General features: G+C 38.4%; 1 protein-coding gene across 4 annotated transcripts in view; it reads right to left on the bottom strand.

The window, feature by feature from the left end:
- IPPK (inositol-pentakisphosphate 2-kinase) overlaps window positions 1–17,582 on the bottom strand; it is a 101,556-nt gene that overhangs the window by 4,647 nt on the left and 79,327 nt on the right. For 3 of the 4 annotated variants that reach the window (XM_030571067.1, XM_030571071.1, XM_030571070.1), the window contains 9 exons: window positions 16,039–16,125; window positions 11,676–11,797; window positions 10,920–11,009; window positions 10,115–10,173; window positions 9,599–9,671; window positions 8,065–8,344; window positions 6,614–6,764; window positions 2,179–2,281; window positions 1,224–1,303 (listed from right to left, as the gene is read on the bottom strand). In XM_030571067.1, coding sequence (XP_030426927.1) covers window positions 1,224–1,303; window positions 2,179–2,281; window positions 6,614–6,764; window positions 8,065–8,344; window positions 9,599–9,671; window positions 10,115–10,173; window positions 10,920–11,009; window positions 11,676–11,797; window positions 16,039–16,125 — 1,045 coding nt within the window. The remainder of the gene's footprint in view (window positions 1–1,223; window positions 1,304–2,178; window positions 2,282–6,613; window positions 6,765–8,064; window positions 8,345–9,598; window positions 9,672–10,114; window positions 10,174–10,919; window positions 11,010–11,675; window positions 11,798–16,038; window positions 16,126–17,582) is intronic. The other variant, XM_030571069.1, reaches the window with a different exon arrangement.

Genomic DNA, 17,582 nt, shown 5'->3' with positions numbered 1-17,582 from the left:
AATTTTCTCTCTTATTTTCTCAAGAATTATAGGTTAGAGAAGAGAGATTACCTTCTTCAGAGTTCATCCTCCAAAACAGCACTAATCCACATGGAAAATTAGCTTCTGTCTGAGGAGGTGGCTAGGGTTGTGTTGACAAAAAAAGTCAACATGGATACTAAGTTACTAAAACTGTGTGGCTGCAACAAAAGTTGCACCTCGATGTTTTGACAGAATGAGAGCAAGACACTTGACACTTCAGGTCAGTCCTTAAAAAGGTTTAAGTTGGCTCTGTCTATTTTCAAAAGCAGCTTTCCTGCATACCTCAAATCAGAGGACAAGCCCAGGATGAACACAGCCACTACCAAGTATGTCTTCCATCCAATACTCTATCACTCTGATAAGAAATTGAATAAATCCTAATATCCAGAAAGGGATCAAAAGATATGCAGTGATAAAGAATGAGAACATAACTCTTTTGCCATGGTGACTGAGGTAATTCATTTTTATTTATCCTTAAAGGCATATCATCAACATTAGGACTTTGAAACAGATTTCAGCCTCCAAATTAAGATTGTGTCATAGCAGTTAGCTCCAATTATAACTTAAGAGTTGCCCAAATTAAAATCTCTAGTTAGAGCTAGGTAGCCTGTCAGAAAAGCTCAGGTGATGCTGACACATGAGTTAGTAATGCAGTGGGAATGCAACAGTTCAAGTTACAACAAACTCATCAGCAGTTAATCTAATCACTATCCAACTCCAGTATTGTTTTGCTGTGTGGTTGCTCTCACTTGACTGCTAGCGTGCAGTAATTCAAGCTAACTGTTGCAGCGAATACAAGCCTTAAATCAGGGATTCTCAAACGGGGTCGGGACCCCTTGGGGGGTCACAAGGTGATTACGTGGGGGCATCGCGAGCTGTTACCCTCCACTCCAAACCCTGCTTCACCTGCAGCATTTAAAATAGTGTTAAAGTGTTTTTAATTTATATGGGGGGGAGGGTTGCACTCAGAGACTTGTGTGAAAGGGGTCACCAGTACAAAAGTTTGAGAGCTACTGCCGAAAGTAATTTCAGTGTTTAAAAAAAAAAAAATTGAGCCTCCTATTCTAAATATTTTAAATCAGAAATTCATGATTAGTATTCCCACTGTCAACATGGGCAACCCAACCGTGAAACACCCTGAAGATTTTTTTTTTTTTTTAAATCTTGGCTATCTGAATGAACTGTCTTTCAGAATCCCTTACCATTCATCCTGTAGACAAGGTGAAAGGGAAATCATAATGGAGCAGTCCTTAGCTGTCATTGCTACTCTGTACTGCTGAACCTATACACAAGATAAAAACAGAATGAGTTATCCCCATAATAAAAGCATTTGAAAAGTATTTCTAGACTCAAGCACAGATACAAAGCCAAAGTACATTATCTAAGCATACACAATGAAAACAAAGTAATAATCACTTCAGGTGTTGAGGAGATTATACCGAGGTCATTATTCCTCAGACTTTTTGTATTCACTAACATTTTTTCTGTGTCGCGTTACAAATGGTTAACTCTTCACACAGACTGCTTTGCATGAGTACATATTTATTCTATGATACTAGGTGAACTAATAGGAAATAGCTATTCATTTAAATGTACCATGTGATTTAGAAAGAAGGAATTTGTGAATAATTAGTTCCTTTGTTTAGTAAAAAGTGGGAGTATGAGCTGATTTTCAAAGGGGATGAGCACTTCAATGGGAATTTTAACTGTTCAGCATCTCACCAGATTTTCTCTCTCACTGGTTGTTACAGTATACACAAGCTTGTAAGGATTAGAATATCAGTAGTCATTTTCACTGTAAACACACATACCAATGAAAAATATTTCCATTGACAGTAATTGAAATTTACAGATACGTAAAGGAAGAAAAATGCTGATTGAATTAAGGTTATTTACTACCTTGATGTTGACAATTTGTTTTAATGGTTATAAATCTAACTTTCTGAAGGGAGTTTTCTATCATTAAGTGTCTGACCTCCTCAAAATTTCCCACAACTCTGAAAGCTTAAATACATTAAAAATGCTTTAAAAAAAACAAATATCCATCAAAATTATAAAAAAAAAAATCAAATTCTGCCAAGCTCAATTATATATTAGATACTTTATGGAAGCTGACAGAATAAAGTAAGCTTTAGCACCCACGCTGAAGAAAGGTACCTTTGTAAATGCAAATGCTTCTGTTCCATCATCTTCAGTTGAAAGATCTAGAAGTTTCTCATAAAATGCTTCATTGTAAGGTCCATCTATCTGTGAGGTACTTCTAATAAGTACAAAAAACAGGAAGACGTTTTACTGATCCAGTTCCAATTTTTACTGGCCAAACCTTTCAAAAAAGGTGTTTTCATCAGGTGAGGGTAAACCTTTACTAAAAGTAGAATAGCATTATGATGGGAAAGAATTGCAATGTTGTAAAAATGGAGAAACAGCAGATCTTCCTCCACAGTTTGCAGAGGCTCCCAGCAACAGCATTTTTACTAGAAGACTTGTTGCATAAAATGCTTCAGTTCCTAAGAAACTGAAGCCGTAAGTGCATGAGTTGGCTAATATGTAATATCAAGCTGGGAACAAGTTTTTAGTTTAGTGCTAATGCACAGCAGCTAGAAAGGATATATACCAGACAGCAAGTGTGAAAAATCGGGAAGGGGGTGGGGGGGGTAATAGGAGCCTATACAAGAAAAGACCCAAATATCGGGACTGTCCCTATAAAATCAGGACATCTGGTCACCCTAGATATATACAGGTAAAGAATACAAATGAAATGCTTAATCCATGCACACATCAGAAAAATATCTAAGATTGAATTTATGTTGCCAGGCTTTTTAAGAAATCCAAAGTATAATGTTATATTGCCAACTATTTATTAGCAGGACTCAATATTAAGGTTGCTCACTATATGTGTCATATTTCAGTTCTATATCAAAATGTTGATTTCCACATATCAGAAGCAGCTCAGAGAGTAAAACAGTACCTTTTGCAAATGAAGCTCTATTACCCTCTTGTGGTTAGTGTCTAAATTACACAAGGAGGTTACATTTTAAGGAATACAAAGGACAACACAAAATGAAAGAGGACCTCACCTTAGAGTGATCTTCTATTATAAAAACCAACTGGACTTGGTTTTCCATCTGAAGTAAGACCATTTTAACCCTCAGTGCTTAGTTTTTCCCCAACAACAGATACCAGAAGGCATTTACTGCACTTATTCAATACAAGCTGCTATATAGGTCACCATTTTATGATGGCAATCTGGTAAACTCACACAACTACTGATCTTGGATTTCTACAGTCTAAACTAACATAGTATTTCATCACTCTATTTCAGAAAGGGTCTTACTAGAATAATTTCACATCAGAGCTACACTCCATAAACTTCCTCATCTATTTCACTGCAAGCAGCAGAGATGCAAACGCAGAAGGTTCTCACTTATAAAAGCACTACACTGAGCAACTGAACAGACACTTGAATTTCACATTGTTATGAGCACATCTTTATGTACCTCCTGAAAACTGGATGGGAACAGGGGAATTAAGAATTTACTTTGTTTTATTTCTTTACTGGTTTCCAATATGTAATGGACCATTTCTCTTCCATTAGACTGATGGGCAGCAGAACCTATCACTACCTATAAGGACTTAATATGTTCTGTCTGGGTCCTTGTTTTCTTCTTTTCCACTAGTACATTACCCATATTTACAGGAAAACATAAAACTGAGCCTTAAATTAACTGAAGTAATTAATGTGTAAATGTGTGTCCTTTTGGACCATTGCTATTACTACTGGAGTACATTACCAGTTATTTCTATTCCATCAGAAATCAATTTGTAATCAACATATCAATGTCTCACTCCCACAAGACTAAACACTGAGAAACTTGCCCATCGAGTGAGGGCGAAAACATGATAATAGGGGATCCACAACCTTAAAATATGCCTTGGCTCTTTCAAAGGAGGAGGAGTGACACTTGTTTCAGTATAGTCGAGGCAGAATTTGAAGAAATGTTTTTCTATATCAGGTCATAAACTGGGGACAAGTTTCAATAGTGACAAAAAGTGTTAGACATGAGAAGAAATATTAGACAGACAATCATGTCAACTTTCTTGGCTGAACAGTACCAAGGGATTCATTATTGCAAGGCTGCAAGCTTGCTCACCTTGACAATCACTAGAAAGAATTTAACATAGGAACTGCCACACTGAATCACATTCCACCTTGTCTAGCATCCTGTATCTGACAGTGGCCAGCATCAGATGCATCAGAGGCGGGTTTAAGAAAACCCAATAGTAAGCAGATGTGGAATAAATTAACTCCCATACACACATTCTAGTGGTCTCATCTTAAATACTAATAGTTAGAATTTGGCTTAAAATCTTAGTGCACTATGTTTCAAATCCCTGCCAAAACTTTAAAAACAACTACTTTGGATACCTTTATTCGTTCAAGTGTCAAATCCCTCTTTGACATGCACTAAATTCTTGGTGCTAAGGTCATCCTGTGATAAATTCCACAGCCTTATTTCACATCCTGTGAAATAATTCCTTTTATCACATGATTACTGCCAAAAAGAGCTCAGGTAAACAAAGGGGAAGTGGGACAGGTAATCAATTTTAATCATGTTTTGCATTTGTATTTTTTAGTTCTTTTCCTAAAAAGTGGGGGAGAGGGGAAGTGATTCTCATTGGATGGTAAGCATTAAAACATGTTGATTTAAATATAGCCCTTACATTAAATGTGCATTTCTTATTTACTATTCGTGATTCTGTATCAACCTCTATTTTGATGAAAATTCAAATTCAATTAAAAAATGAACAAAAAGCATTTTACATTTTTGTATTAAATAAAACTACCTTAAAGTGCTAGACACACGAAAAAAATCAAAACATATTTTACTTTTAAAACTAGCTGATTTAAAAAAAAAAAAATAAGTAGCATATGTAGTTAGTGAACTGAACTGTTTCCAGTCAACATGTCCTTTAAGATTTTAGAACTAGTACATCTCATCTGTTTACAGCTACTTTTTATTCATAGATTCGAAGAGGGAAAACAAGCTTTCCTGCTTTTTCAATTCCCAGGGCCTTGGTTATTTGTCCTAGAAGAAATCTAGATGGGAATATATTCACATCAACCAGAAAATTGTCCCCAAATTAGATTTTGCAGAAGTTTATCTGCTGTGTTACATGAACGGTGAAGTTAGAAGTTCCATATCTAGACACTAAAATGAAAAGCATGAAGATCAAGGCAACATAATGGGTCTCTAGATACCAAAGATGATTCAGAAACAGCAGGATTCAAAATAGATTTTGTAGAGTGCTGTATTGTGTCTACACACCTGGTCAGCCTGCAAAAATTAGGCTGTATCTTTTTGTATCAACAGTAGAGTGAGGCACAATAAAGTAATCTGTCCCATGGTATCAAATCTGAATGATGGCGACAAGGTTAGAACAACAAACAAGGAATCAGGAGACCTGGGTTCTATTTGAGCAAGTTACTTTAACATCTGTCCTTCAGTTTCGTCTTCTGGGGATTCTACTTCCATACCTCCATTTGACAAGCTAAATACATTAAGGTTTGAGACACTTCAGATATTACTTTGTTACAACAATGGTATAGCGAAAGATCATGAAAAACTTCACCCTCCTCACCCCTATTAAGAGGAAATCCATCTATATCGGTAAATCTGCACTGTGACTTGGAGTTACTTGAGAGAGACACAAAGGAGCAATTTTGCTTCAATCCCAAGGCAAAAGATGTGATTTCCAGCTTTTGGAGGAAACAAAGCAAGTTTAATAGGCCCCCCAAACTAGCTGCCCTTGGGAAGGTTCCTCTTCAGAGCTATGTAACCAGTAGTACTGCACTACTCAGGAAGCAGAAGTTAGAAGCATAGGCCAGTGGAGAGAGACCATGGGCAAGAAGTGGAACAAAGACCTCCATACACAAGGAACTGCCAAGCCTACACACTATACAAGAAAAAAACAGTGCAAGAAGGCAGAGAGTGCAGAGTGGAGACCCAAGCTCCTAAATACTGACAGTGGCTGATGATGCCATCACCATCTGAAGTGTGGTGTCCAGTTTTTTTGCCTCTTGGAGAGACAGCTGACACCAAAAAGGTCCATGAAAAAGGTATGGTGGGGCTTGCATACAGATCACAGTGAAAACTTTCAGTACCGCCTTAATACCCAGTCCCATATCAGAATAAGGGGATGAGTGGTGAAATTAAAGGGCAGTGTGATTAGAAAAAAAAAAAGGAAGTACTGTTCTGCCAGATGTAAATATTAAGGCTGATTCTTTTTAAAAACAGAGCTGAATATTTTAATAGTCATTAAAATTTGCAACTTTACAAGGCCAGACGAAGCTAATAATACATTTCACTGGTATTTTTCATCCTTCCCCTATTGCTTTATGTATGGGTCACCTCCAGAGGCATAATGCTATACTGTGAACCAATGGTATCATCCATTCCGCCAAGTTTTATGATACTCCGAATTTGTATCGAAACCAGAAGACAAATACAGACAAATTTTCCAGAGTCTGCAGTGCAAATTATCACGTTACACCTTCCTGAGCTCAATACAGAAGACAGCCTGGAAATCTTACCTCTCCTCAGGAAACTCCTCTAAGCACTGTTCAACTCTATTGTACAAAGGATAAAGTCCCTCAATATCCAGCATGTCCAGCATCTGAGCCTGAAGGGTTTTATAAAGGAGACAGCCCCGTGGTAAGCCAGAGCTCTCCATTTTATTTTTACCTAGAAAAAAAGTATTTTCAAATTAAGTAGTTTGAAAAAAGATAACTGTTTTTACATAATAGACCCAACAATTCCCCAGCTTGATCAGCTGAAGGAAAAGCTACCAGCTAATTCTTAGGTTTAGAACAGTAAAATCGTAAGAGATGGGCATTCAACATTTCACATTTTGAACTATCATCTTATGTAAAACACTAGAGTTTGACTGTGCGGTGAATCTTATGGGATGGAACCAGATTCTCTTTCTTTCATGACAAAACACTCAGAGGCAAAACAGAAAAAATCTCCCTCACACATTTCCATGCTCTGTCTTACACTACCAGAAATATTCAAAGACACAAGGGGCAGTTCAGCGCCTCATCTCCCCTTTGTGCTTTTGAAAATATCTCCCCGAAGAGTCAGACTGATTTACAAGGTAATCTAGACCACATCAAGTCATATAGCATTTCAGATCTTGAGTAGCTATTATACATTGTAGAAAACTGTACTGACTTAAAAAATAAAAATAAAAAATAAAAAAAAGCCCTCCTCCACCTCCCCAGGAAATTCAATTCAGGAGTTCAACTTAAAGAAAAATCTCAGTCAAAACAGTAACATGGGTATGTAATGCAGCATCTGAAATGTTAGAATCAAGCACATGCACTGAATCCCAATTGCTGCTTAGAAATGGTTCCACGAACACATAATGGTACACTGTAGGAGCTGCGTCCCAACCAGCGGCAATGTCTTGAGGACCAACTGCGCTTTTGCAAGATTAGAGTAGTGAGGAAGTAATGCGCTCTGCCCCACCCCCCCAACTCCCAATCCTTATTTCCATTTCTCACACATATACACCCTTTTCCCTTTTAAATACCCACCTCATGCAGAAAAAAACAAAAATGAATCCAAACTAAACTAAGTTAAAATAGCAGCTAAGGCAAGAAACTCTACAGTGTTTTTAGACACAGTATTGTAATCAGTTGGAGCACATATTTTTTCTTTCATTTTTCTCCATTACTGCTTTTACATGCTTGCACTGATGAGTGGAGTTTCGTCATCAGTAGATGCAATACTAAAAAGTATTAATTCAAATTTAAATTCAGTTAAAATCAATTATCTAGAGTGAATATAAAAGAATTTTAGAGCAGTGGGTTTTCACCCCATTAACTTTCTTGTGTTTAAACAGGTAACAAAGCTCCCACTCTTGTTGCTTCAACTCTCACCCTAAGTAGCACACAGAAAAAAAAAATGCAGTGATCTGAATCACTATTATGTACCCTGAATTGTATTACAATATATTTAATTACTGTGAAACAATTCTTACCATTTCTTACCAGCTCCTTACTGAAAGCACTTGCTTCACAGTAGCTCCTTCCTCGTGAAATGGGAACTGTCTTCATATTACCTGCCCTGCAGGCATCAGTACTACTAAGTAGAGTCATTGTTATTACATGGATTAATTCTTTAATAATCGTCCTTGTACAATGTGGTCCACTGACCATCCCATTTGCAGGAAAGAAGAATGGTTTTAAGTGACGAGCAAGTTCATTCCAGTCAGAGAGAGAGTCCTGATCATCCTTACAGCCATAAATTAGTTCACCATTCTATAATTGAGCAAAGAAATACTTAAGCATTTCAGAAAGTCCAAATATGAATATTTAATTATAAAGAACGCCCAACAGACTCGTTAAGTGTATGATTTAACTGTTGAAGAGGCATGTTTCACTGGATACAAGGAGAGAGTCTGATCATGTATCAAAGATGGTTACAATACATGTTTCTCAGAAGAAATAATTAAAATTATTGAACAACTGCATCAATTAGACATTTATCAGTCACAAATGCAATACTGCATGCTGGGGTAAATTGTCTAGTAGGTTCTTAGCTGCTAGACAAGGCACAGGTGCTGAACAGACTCCAGAAGGAAAAGTGACTTGGTTCATAAAGTTTAAGAGTAGGAAAGTTTAAAAAATTGTTCAAAACTGAAATATAAAATTGGTTTATTAGTTGCACAGAACCCTCCTCTCACCCCATAAGTTTAACCATAAGCCATAAGTCTTTTTTCATAGACACTGAAAAAAACCCACTACATTGACTTCAATAGACTTTGGACAAAAGGCCCATAACAATTTAGTTAGAGTGGCACTGACGGGTTTGGTTTCCCCCCCGTTACCACTACTTTTAAAAATCAAATTACCAATGCTTCAACACAGCTGAAATAATTTAATTGGAGCTATATCTTATATTGGAGAGCTACTTTGTTTTACGTTGGAAATAGCTCACATAGAGAGAGCTTGTTTTCTAGAAATAACACATATGCATGTGATATCTCCATAGTCTACAGAGTAGTGTTCATGTACTGCTATATGTTTTTGCTGCATCAGTTGTAGGCAATTAAGTAACATTTAACTTCCTCTACGGAGAAGAAATGTCTCTATACTCTTAAGTAAACGATGTACAACATATTCCACACAAATTATGAAACTATGTGCAAAAATATGTGCTCCCTTCAAGGAGCACTCAAAATTGCAACATTTTGAAAAATACCTTATATTGAAAGGAAAAACCCAATCATGCATGCAGTAGTTATGGTATTACCTGTGGATGCTGTAATACAGTCACATCAGCCTCATTATATCTTAAAGACTTTTCCAACAAAAATTAAGTGACATATTGATTTACCTTCCATAAAATCAAATCTACATACATCTTTCCATACTGCAGTTAGAAAGTTTGAATACAGAAAATCCTCAACTAGATATCTAGTGGGGTTTTGAATATTCAGATGTTAAGTTAAATGGACCCAATAATTTACAAGATAGTATAAAAAACATGCAAGCAATTTCAGTCAATCTTACCTTAAATATTTTTAAATTGTTCTGTGCCTCCTGTAATAAGCTTTTCAAGGCAAAGTGCATTCTCTGTTTATTTCTAGAGAAAAATTCATATGTAATATTTTAACAAAACAAACACACGGTTTTCATTATATTACCATTACAGTAGCACTAGGACCCCAAAAGGCCAACCATTCATCCCCTACGCTGAATATATTCCCATATCGTTACTCAAGATGAAGCCAGTACAAAGAAAGAGATAGCATAAAAGAGCAAACAAATCTGAGTAGTATCCAAGTTCTTGTGAGGTCTGATGTTTTGCCATCTGGACCACATACAATAATTAACAGCTACTGAGTTAAATTCTAGAGGTTTAAAAACAGATGCAGGAAAAGCACAAATATTGTTGCTATAAATCATAAAACATTTGTCAGCACTTGTGCTCCTTAACTTAAGACAAAATTCAACCTAATGTAAGACAACTAGCTATAAAGACACACAGTCAGCAAATCACTGGAATTAAAGTAAATATTTTCTTACCCTGAGAAGAGATCTAGGGGACAGTATTTGCTCAATCGCTTCCACTTTCCATTTGCTACCTGTTGAAACACACATCACTATGAATGCTCTCAGTTAATACAATAGTAGGTTTATGAAATACACATTAGTTTTGTCTTAAGGAGCTTCAGAATATTTAAATCCTTTGGACATACTATTTCTGGCCAGTAGAGGGCTACATTCTCTTCATATTTAAACTCTACAGCAATTCATTAAAAGGGAGAATCTCACATATTAGGAGTAAGGTCCATTCTAGGCACAAACTCTAATATTTAAATAAGGTATTAGTACATGATGTACATATTAATGGCTAAGTGAATGATTTCGGTGTTTGTTGTTGCACACAGTGGCTGATGTAATCTTTTATTGGAACAACTTCAGTTGGTCAGAGAGAAAAGCTTTAAAGCTACCACAGAGCTCTTTGGACCCGCACGGACATTACATGACTTCCTGGACCATGTTTACTGAAAAGTACTTGAAACTTAATTTGACATGGCAGTTTACCACACTGACAACTAAAACTGTCAAAGCTGAGCAAAGATATTACCCTTGTTTGTTTCCAAATTCCCACAAAGTTTCTACATCTCCAGCTATATACTCACATTCCCTCTCATGCTCACATCCAGCAACGCAGTGACACTTAAATACCTACCTCTTTAAATATCAAGGAAATAAGCAACATATGTACATGTTTCAACAGGAAAGCAGGATTTCAGTAGCATGTTTATAATAAAACTAAGCACACTGCCAGTAAGAGGAAAAGCAGGCTGAATATTTAAACGTTTACCTTTAGGTGCTGATGCATGCAATAACGACACACCTTGTGCTTTATCTCCTGCGAAACATGGCTAGAGAAAGGAATGAACCCACATTTCGGCTGCAAGAAACAAACATTTAAAACGCATTTTAATAGATTTATTTACATGTCCTTTTTTTTAAATCTATACCTTTCCTTCTCTCATATATCATATCTAATTAAAGGACTTTAAAGAGATAGAGAGCAGGCAACATCTATTACCAAGGTTAACAGGTCATGCTCATATTTTCCTTGCAGAGGTGCCGACTCCGGGGCTGGAGCTACAGACGTTAACTTTTCAATGTGCCAGGGGTGCTCACTGCTCAACCCCACTCCACCCTTTCCCCCAAGGCTCCTGCCCCTTGCCCCACATCTGCCTTGCCCTCGCCCCTTCCCCCCCAGAGTCTCCTGCACACCATGGAACAGCTGACTGTGGTTGGCGGGAGGCACGGGGAGGGAGAGGGAGGCGCTGATTGGCAGGGTTGACGGCGGACGGGAGGCGCTAGGAGCAGGAGCTGATGGGGGGCTGCTGACATATTACTCTGGCTCTTTGGCAATGTACACTGGTGAATTCTGGCTCCTTCTCGGGCTCAAGTTAGCCACCCCTGAGCTAGCATTTGCAAAAGGCAAAGATTATTGCTCTATCTAGTACCTGCACAATTTTTCAAACTAAATATATAGTTACCATATACTTTTAAAAGAACGCAGAAGGAGCAATTATTTTTTCCCCATATTTAACAAATTCACCTTGATCTCCACACAAAGGATTGGCCGGTGTTCCACAAAATGATAGGTCTGCAGCCTGGTGAGGTTAGGAAGGCACATAGCATAGCCACTAAGTGTGTCCAAGTCTTTATCACAGCGAGACTCTGGAAAAAGAGAAAAGTAACAGTTTGTGTACATGTTTATTTTACACTGCAGAAAAGGGGGACCATCAAGAAAGGTAAATGTAGGACACAGCCATTATTTACCACTGATTTTAAAGTAAAGAAAGACACAGCACTAGCTGTCCTCCCAGTCTAACTCAAGGCATCATGGTATAAATCACCCTGAATAAAGCCTCAGTTGTAAGTGGGCTAGGAAGAGACAGAGACTATTTTCTTATGAGATTCATGAGGACATGTAAGCGGCTAGGCATTATTTCAGCGTGGGATGGTAACTCAGATGCAATCCTACTCCTGCTCCTAGCATGTGATCAAGTGAACATATCACCAGCTTCAGTGCACAGTTGCTTAGGGTTTGTATATACAAGAAAAAGGGCACCAGTTTAACTGAATAGATTTGGACCAGATTTAGTTAAACTGGTGCAAAATCCTCATGTAGATGCACTTAAAACTGGTTTAACTCTTGCTTAAATCACTTGAGCTTGCACTGAATTAAACTAAACCAATAAAAGCAAGGATTAAACCAGTTTATGTCTACATAGCAGGTTTGCACCAATTTATCTAGGATGATTTCAAATCAATTTAGTTAAAGTGGGCAACTTTACAAATGTAGTCCAGGCCTCATGCTGCTAGGAAGAAAGGAAGAGGAGATGGACAACTGGGAGGAAGAAATACAGAAGACAAAGAAAACTTATCCTCTCCTAGAATCACACCTGTCACTGACAAATAGTACTGCATCCAGAAAACCCAGCTTGGGTATTAGAAATGGCAGCAGTGATAACGTAAAGGCCAAATGAAATGAACAAAACTAAGAAAGAAATGGAGCCTACCCTTTACTTGTAAATGATGTTCTCTCCTGCTCACATCTGTCACTTCACGCTCCCCCCACCCTTATTTATTTATTTTTTAAATTGGCGGAAGAGGGTTGGTCCCGTTTTGATACAATCTACACTTCTACAGACACTGTCTCAGAAAGAACATTCCTCTCCAGAAAGGGACAGATTTTTTCTCTTCCAGATTTCAACAGTTTACTATCAGATAGTGCAAAGGTTCTCAATCTGGAGAACGGATTCCCCTGGGTGGGCAAGGAACGTATTCTAGGAGGGCAAGAGAAGCTTTAAGATTACAGAAAAAACAAACCACACACACACACACCCATACCTTACAGTGCACATTTTATCAACAGCAATGAATAATTAGCAAAGATGATTCCTCCAGACATATCAGGTCCTCAGATGGCACTCTGCATTTGACTCCAGATGTTGCTGTACATTTTGACAGATTAATCCATTTGCTATGATGTGGTGTGCACATTTAATTGTAAGCATGAACCACAATCACAGTTCTGGTTTCGCTCTGATTACAATGGATTATCGGTTCATTAGTGCCACAGGAAAAAAACCTCAACGTTACAACCAAAAAGCTGAAACGGATTCAAGTGAAGCACTGCTACTGCATATAGACTCACAGTACTGGAAGGGACCTCAAGAGGTCATCTAGTCCAGACCCCTGCACTCACAGCAGGATTAAGTATTATCTAGACCATCCCTGACAGGTGTTTGTTGAACCTGCTCTTAAAAATTTGCAATGATGCAGATTCCACAACCTCCCTAGGCAATTTATTCCAGTGCTTAATCACCCTGACAGTTATGAAGTTTTTCCTAACGTCCAACCTAAACCTCCCTTGCTGCAATTTAAGCCTATTGCTTCGTGTCCTATCCTCAGAGGTTAAGAACAACAATTCTTCTCCCTCCTCCTTGTAACAACCTTTTATGTACTTGAAAAAGGTATGTCCCCTCTCAGTTCTCTCTTTCCATACTAAACAAACCCAATTTTTTACATCTTCCCTCATAGGTCATGTTTTCTAGACTTTTAATCAATTTGTTGTTCTTCTCTGGACTTGCTTCAATTTGTCTACATCTTTCCTGAAATGTGGCACCCAGAACTGGACACAATACTCCAGTTGAGGCCTAATCAGCGCAGAGTAGAGCAGAAGAATTACTTCTCATGGCTTGCTTACAACACTCCTGTTAATACATCCCAGAACAACGTTTGCTTTTTTTTGCAACAGTGTTACACAGTTAACTCATATTTAGGTTGTGGTCCACTATGACCTCTAGATCCCTTTCTGCAGTACTCCTTCCTAGGCAGTCATTTCCCCTTTTGTATGTGTGCAATTGATTGTTCCTGCCTAAATGGAGCACTTTGCATTTGTCCTTATTTAATTTCATCTTATTTACTTCAGACCATTTCTCCAGTTTGTCCAGATCATTACAAGTGTACTCTCTCTACCATTACCTAAATAAATGATGAAGATAATGAACAGAACCTGATGCAGAACTGATCCCTGCAGGACCCCACTCATTATACCCTTCCAGCATGACTGTGAACCACTGATTACTCTCTCTCTGGGAACCGGCAAAGAGTCCTGTGGCACCTTATAGACTAACAGACATATTGGAGCATGAGCTTTTTTAGGTGAATACCCACTTCATTGGATGCATGTCACCCACGAAAGCTCATGCTCCAATATGTCTGTTAAGTCTATATGGTGCCACAGGACTCTTTGCCACTTTTACAGATCCAGACTAACACAGCTATCCCTCATACTCTCTGGGAACTGTTTTCTAAACAGTTTTGCCCCCACCTTATAGTAGCTCCATCTAGGTTGCATTTCCCTAGTTTGTTTATGAGACTCATGCGAGACAGTATCAAAAACTTTACTAAAGTCAAGATATACCCCCATCTACAGCTTCCCCCCATCCACAAGTCTTGTTACTGTCAAAGAAAGCTATCAGGTTGGTTTGACAATTTGTTTTTGACACATCCATGCTGTTATTCATCACCTTATTATCTTCTAGACATTTGCAAATTGATTGCTTACTTATTTGCTCTATTATATTTCCAGGTACAGAAGTTAAGCTGACTGGTCTGTAATTACCCAGGTTGTCCTTATTTCCCTTTTTATAGATGGGCACTATATTTGCCATTTTCTAGTCTTCTGGAATCTCTCTCATCTTCTATGACTTTTCAAAGATAATCGCTAATGGCTCAGATATCTCGTCAGTCAGCTCCCTGGAATTCCAGGATGCATTTCATCAGGCCCTGGTGACTTGAAGACATCTAATTTGTCCAAGTAATTTTTAACTTGTTTTTTTCCTATTTTAGCCTCTGATCCTACCTCATCTTCACTGACATTCACTATGTTAGACAGCCAATCACCACCAACCTTCTTGGTGAAAACCGAAACAAAGAAGTCATTAAGCACCTCTTCCATGTCCACATTTTCTGTTATTTCCCTCCCACTCGTAGAGTAACCGGCCCACCCGGTCCTTGGTCTTCCTCTTGCTTCTAGTGATTCTGTAGAAAGTTTTCTAGTTATCCATTATAGTTATCCAGCTAGTTTGATCTTGTTTTGTGCCTTAACCTTTTTAATTTTGTCCCCACATACTTGTGTTATTTGTTTATATTCATCCTTTGTAATTTGACCTAGTTTCCACTTTTTGTAGGACTCTTTTTTGATTTTTAGATCATTGAAGATCATTAAGCAAGGGTGGTCTCTTGCCATATTTCCTAACTTTCCTACACAATGTTGGATAGTTTGGTATATGTACTTGTGTGGTGTGGGGGAAAAGGGGTAGCGTAAACTACTACAGACAAAGAAGGGGGGCTGCGATCAAGTAAGTTTGTGCTGGTCTGTAGTATGGTTTCTGAATGTCATTGGTAACCACAATGTGTTGACACAAACTATATGAAAAATGTGACAGGCTATAACCATGTTTATAAAAGACCGTTTCAAATATAATTACAAGCCATAGCATAGACAAGGGATATTCTTCCAGTGTTTAATAATTATCTCTTTGGTGCTCACCAAATGCAGCATCCCTACTAGTGCATAGTGATCAACAGAAAGACAGGGCTTGAACAGCTGAATTTTCTTCAGCACTAGGCATAACTTCTAAATTTTCTTGAGAAGCATATTCTGCCACACTTTTATTACTGAAGAATCTAACAGCATGACATATTGTAACAGAACAGTTACAGAAGTTAACAAGAAAAGGACACTTTCGGAGGGAGCACTACTGAAGAAACAGGGGATTAGACACTTATTCCACATTCAGAACAGAATACAACTGCACTCTTGGGAGCATCCAACTTACTCAGTTTTATTTCTAAAAGTCATCACAAATGTCATGGAAACAAAAACCTAATCCTTCATAAATTACCTATTATTTCCATGTAGTCAGTATATTCATTCCTCGTCACCAGCCTTTTCAAAACAGGAGGCGCTTCTGAAGTGAAGCCACACACAACTGTTTTCCAAAATGAAAATGGTCACATCTTAATAAACCACGACATAATTCCTGTTTCAGAAACAATGTCCGCTTCCTGTTTGAAGACTGTTCTAGGAATCATGACAAGGCCCAGAGCGTAGCTTACTTACATAAAGTGTAATGAAATTTTAACTAATCATCTCTTCCCATCCCACCCCAGACACACACTCATCAGCCCCTAGGACTCTGACCCATTACATCTCTCAGAGCTGGATTCTTAGTGGAGAAGGGAAAACACTGCAATTATGGGACAATTATATTGACTGCAGACGTTCCGGAAAAAGAAAAATGGAGGAAGAGGGAAATTAGACAGAATTTTACCACATCAGAAGAGCTTCCTAAATTCAGAAAATGAGGTTCAGTGTATAAGCAGTAGCTAGGACCCAAGAGACAATGATGATTTCTTTGTTACATGTTTACATGAAATCCAGCTTCTTCCTCACTTGTCTCTGAGGGTATAGATAAGAAAATTGCTTTAGAGGGCTGGTCAATAAATATTCATCAAGTCAGGGATACAAAAATAAAACAAACAGGGCTGTTCCAAAACCACTAAAATTATTACAGGAGCTGATGAAATGCTGATTCTTCCACCAAACTTAACTCCAAGTTGAATACTAAGTATACAATTGCCATGTAGTTCCTTAGGCTTTTTTATACTGGAAGGTTAAATCAAAACTGGTCAGTTCAAAATTAAGTCACTATCAATGGGATATCTCCCATCATTTTATTACCAACTTTTGCTGTTTCACAGGATGTAGACCCAGTGGCAGCACTCAGACAGGGCAAAGTTATTTTACCACTTGTCTACTGAATTTTACTTCTGGGGGAATTCTGTGTCACTGCATATGCGCAGAAATTATGTCTTCTGCAGATTTGTTCCCCACAGAAAAATGACTGACAGGGAAGAAAAGGGAAGCCACAAGAGCAGTCATGTGATCCTCCCCAGCAGTATGTTTTGGGTGCCCCAGGCAGCCAGCAGAAAGATTAATTATGGGGCATGGGACAAGATTGGAGAAGACCTGTTCCCAACCCTGTGCCAGGCTCAACTGCTAGCCCTGGCTGGGCAGGGGAAGACAGGACTTCCTCTTCCCCTGCTGGTTCAGACCCATCCCCAGATTTCTCCCAGAGCTGCACTTCTTGCCCATGGTCGCTCTCCACTGGCCTATGCTTCTAACTTCTGCTTCCTGAGTAGTGCAGTACTACTGGTTATATAGCTCTGAAGAGGAACCTTCCCAAGGGCAGCTTCTTTCGGGACCTATTAAACTTGCTTTGTTTCCTCAAAAGCTGGAAATCACATCTCCTTGGCTTGAGATTGAAGCAAAATTGCTCCTTTGCTTCTCTCTCAAGTAACTCCAAATCACAGTGGGGGGCGGGGGGAGGAAAGAGATCCCTGTATAGGGAGCTGCTCCTCCTTCCACCCAACCCTCGTGCATCCA

The sequence above is a fragment of the Gopherus evgoodei genome, chromosome 7, assembly GCF_007399415.2.
Source record: "Gopherus evgoodei ecotype Sinaloan lineage chromosome 7, rGopEvg1_v1.p, whole genome shotgun sequence".
Lineage (NCBI taxonomy): Eukaryota > Metazoa > Chordata > Testudines > Testudinidae > Gopherus > Gopherus evgoodei.
The sequence above is the reverse complement of the archived record's forward strand: the minus strand, read 5'-3'. Positions and strand labels throughout refer to the sequence as shown.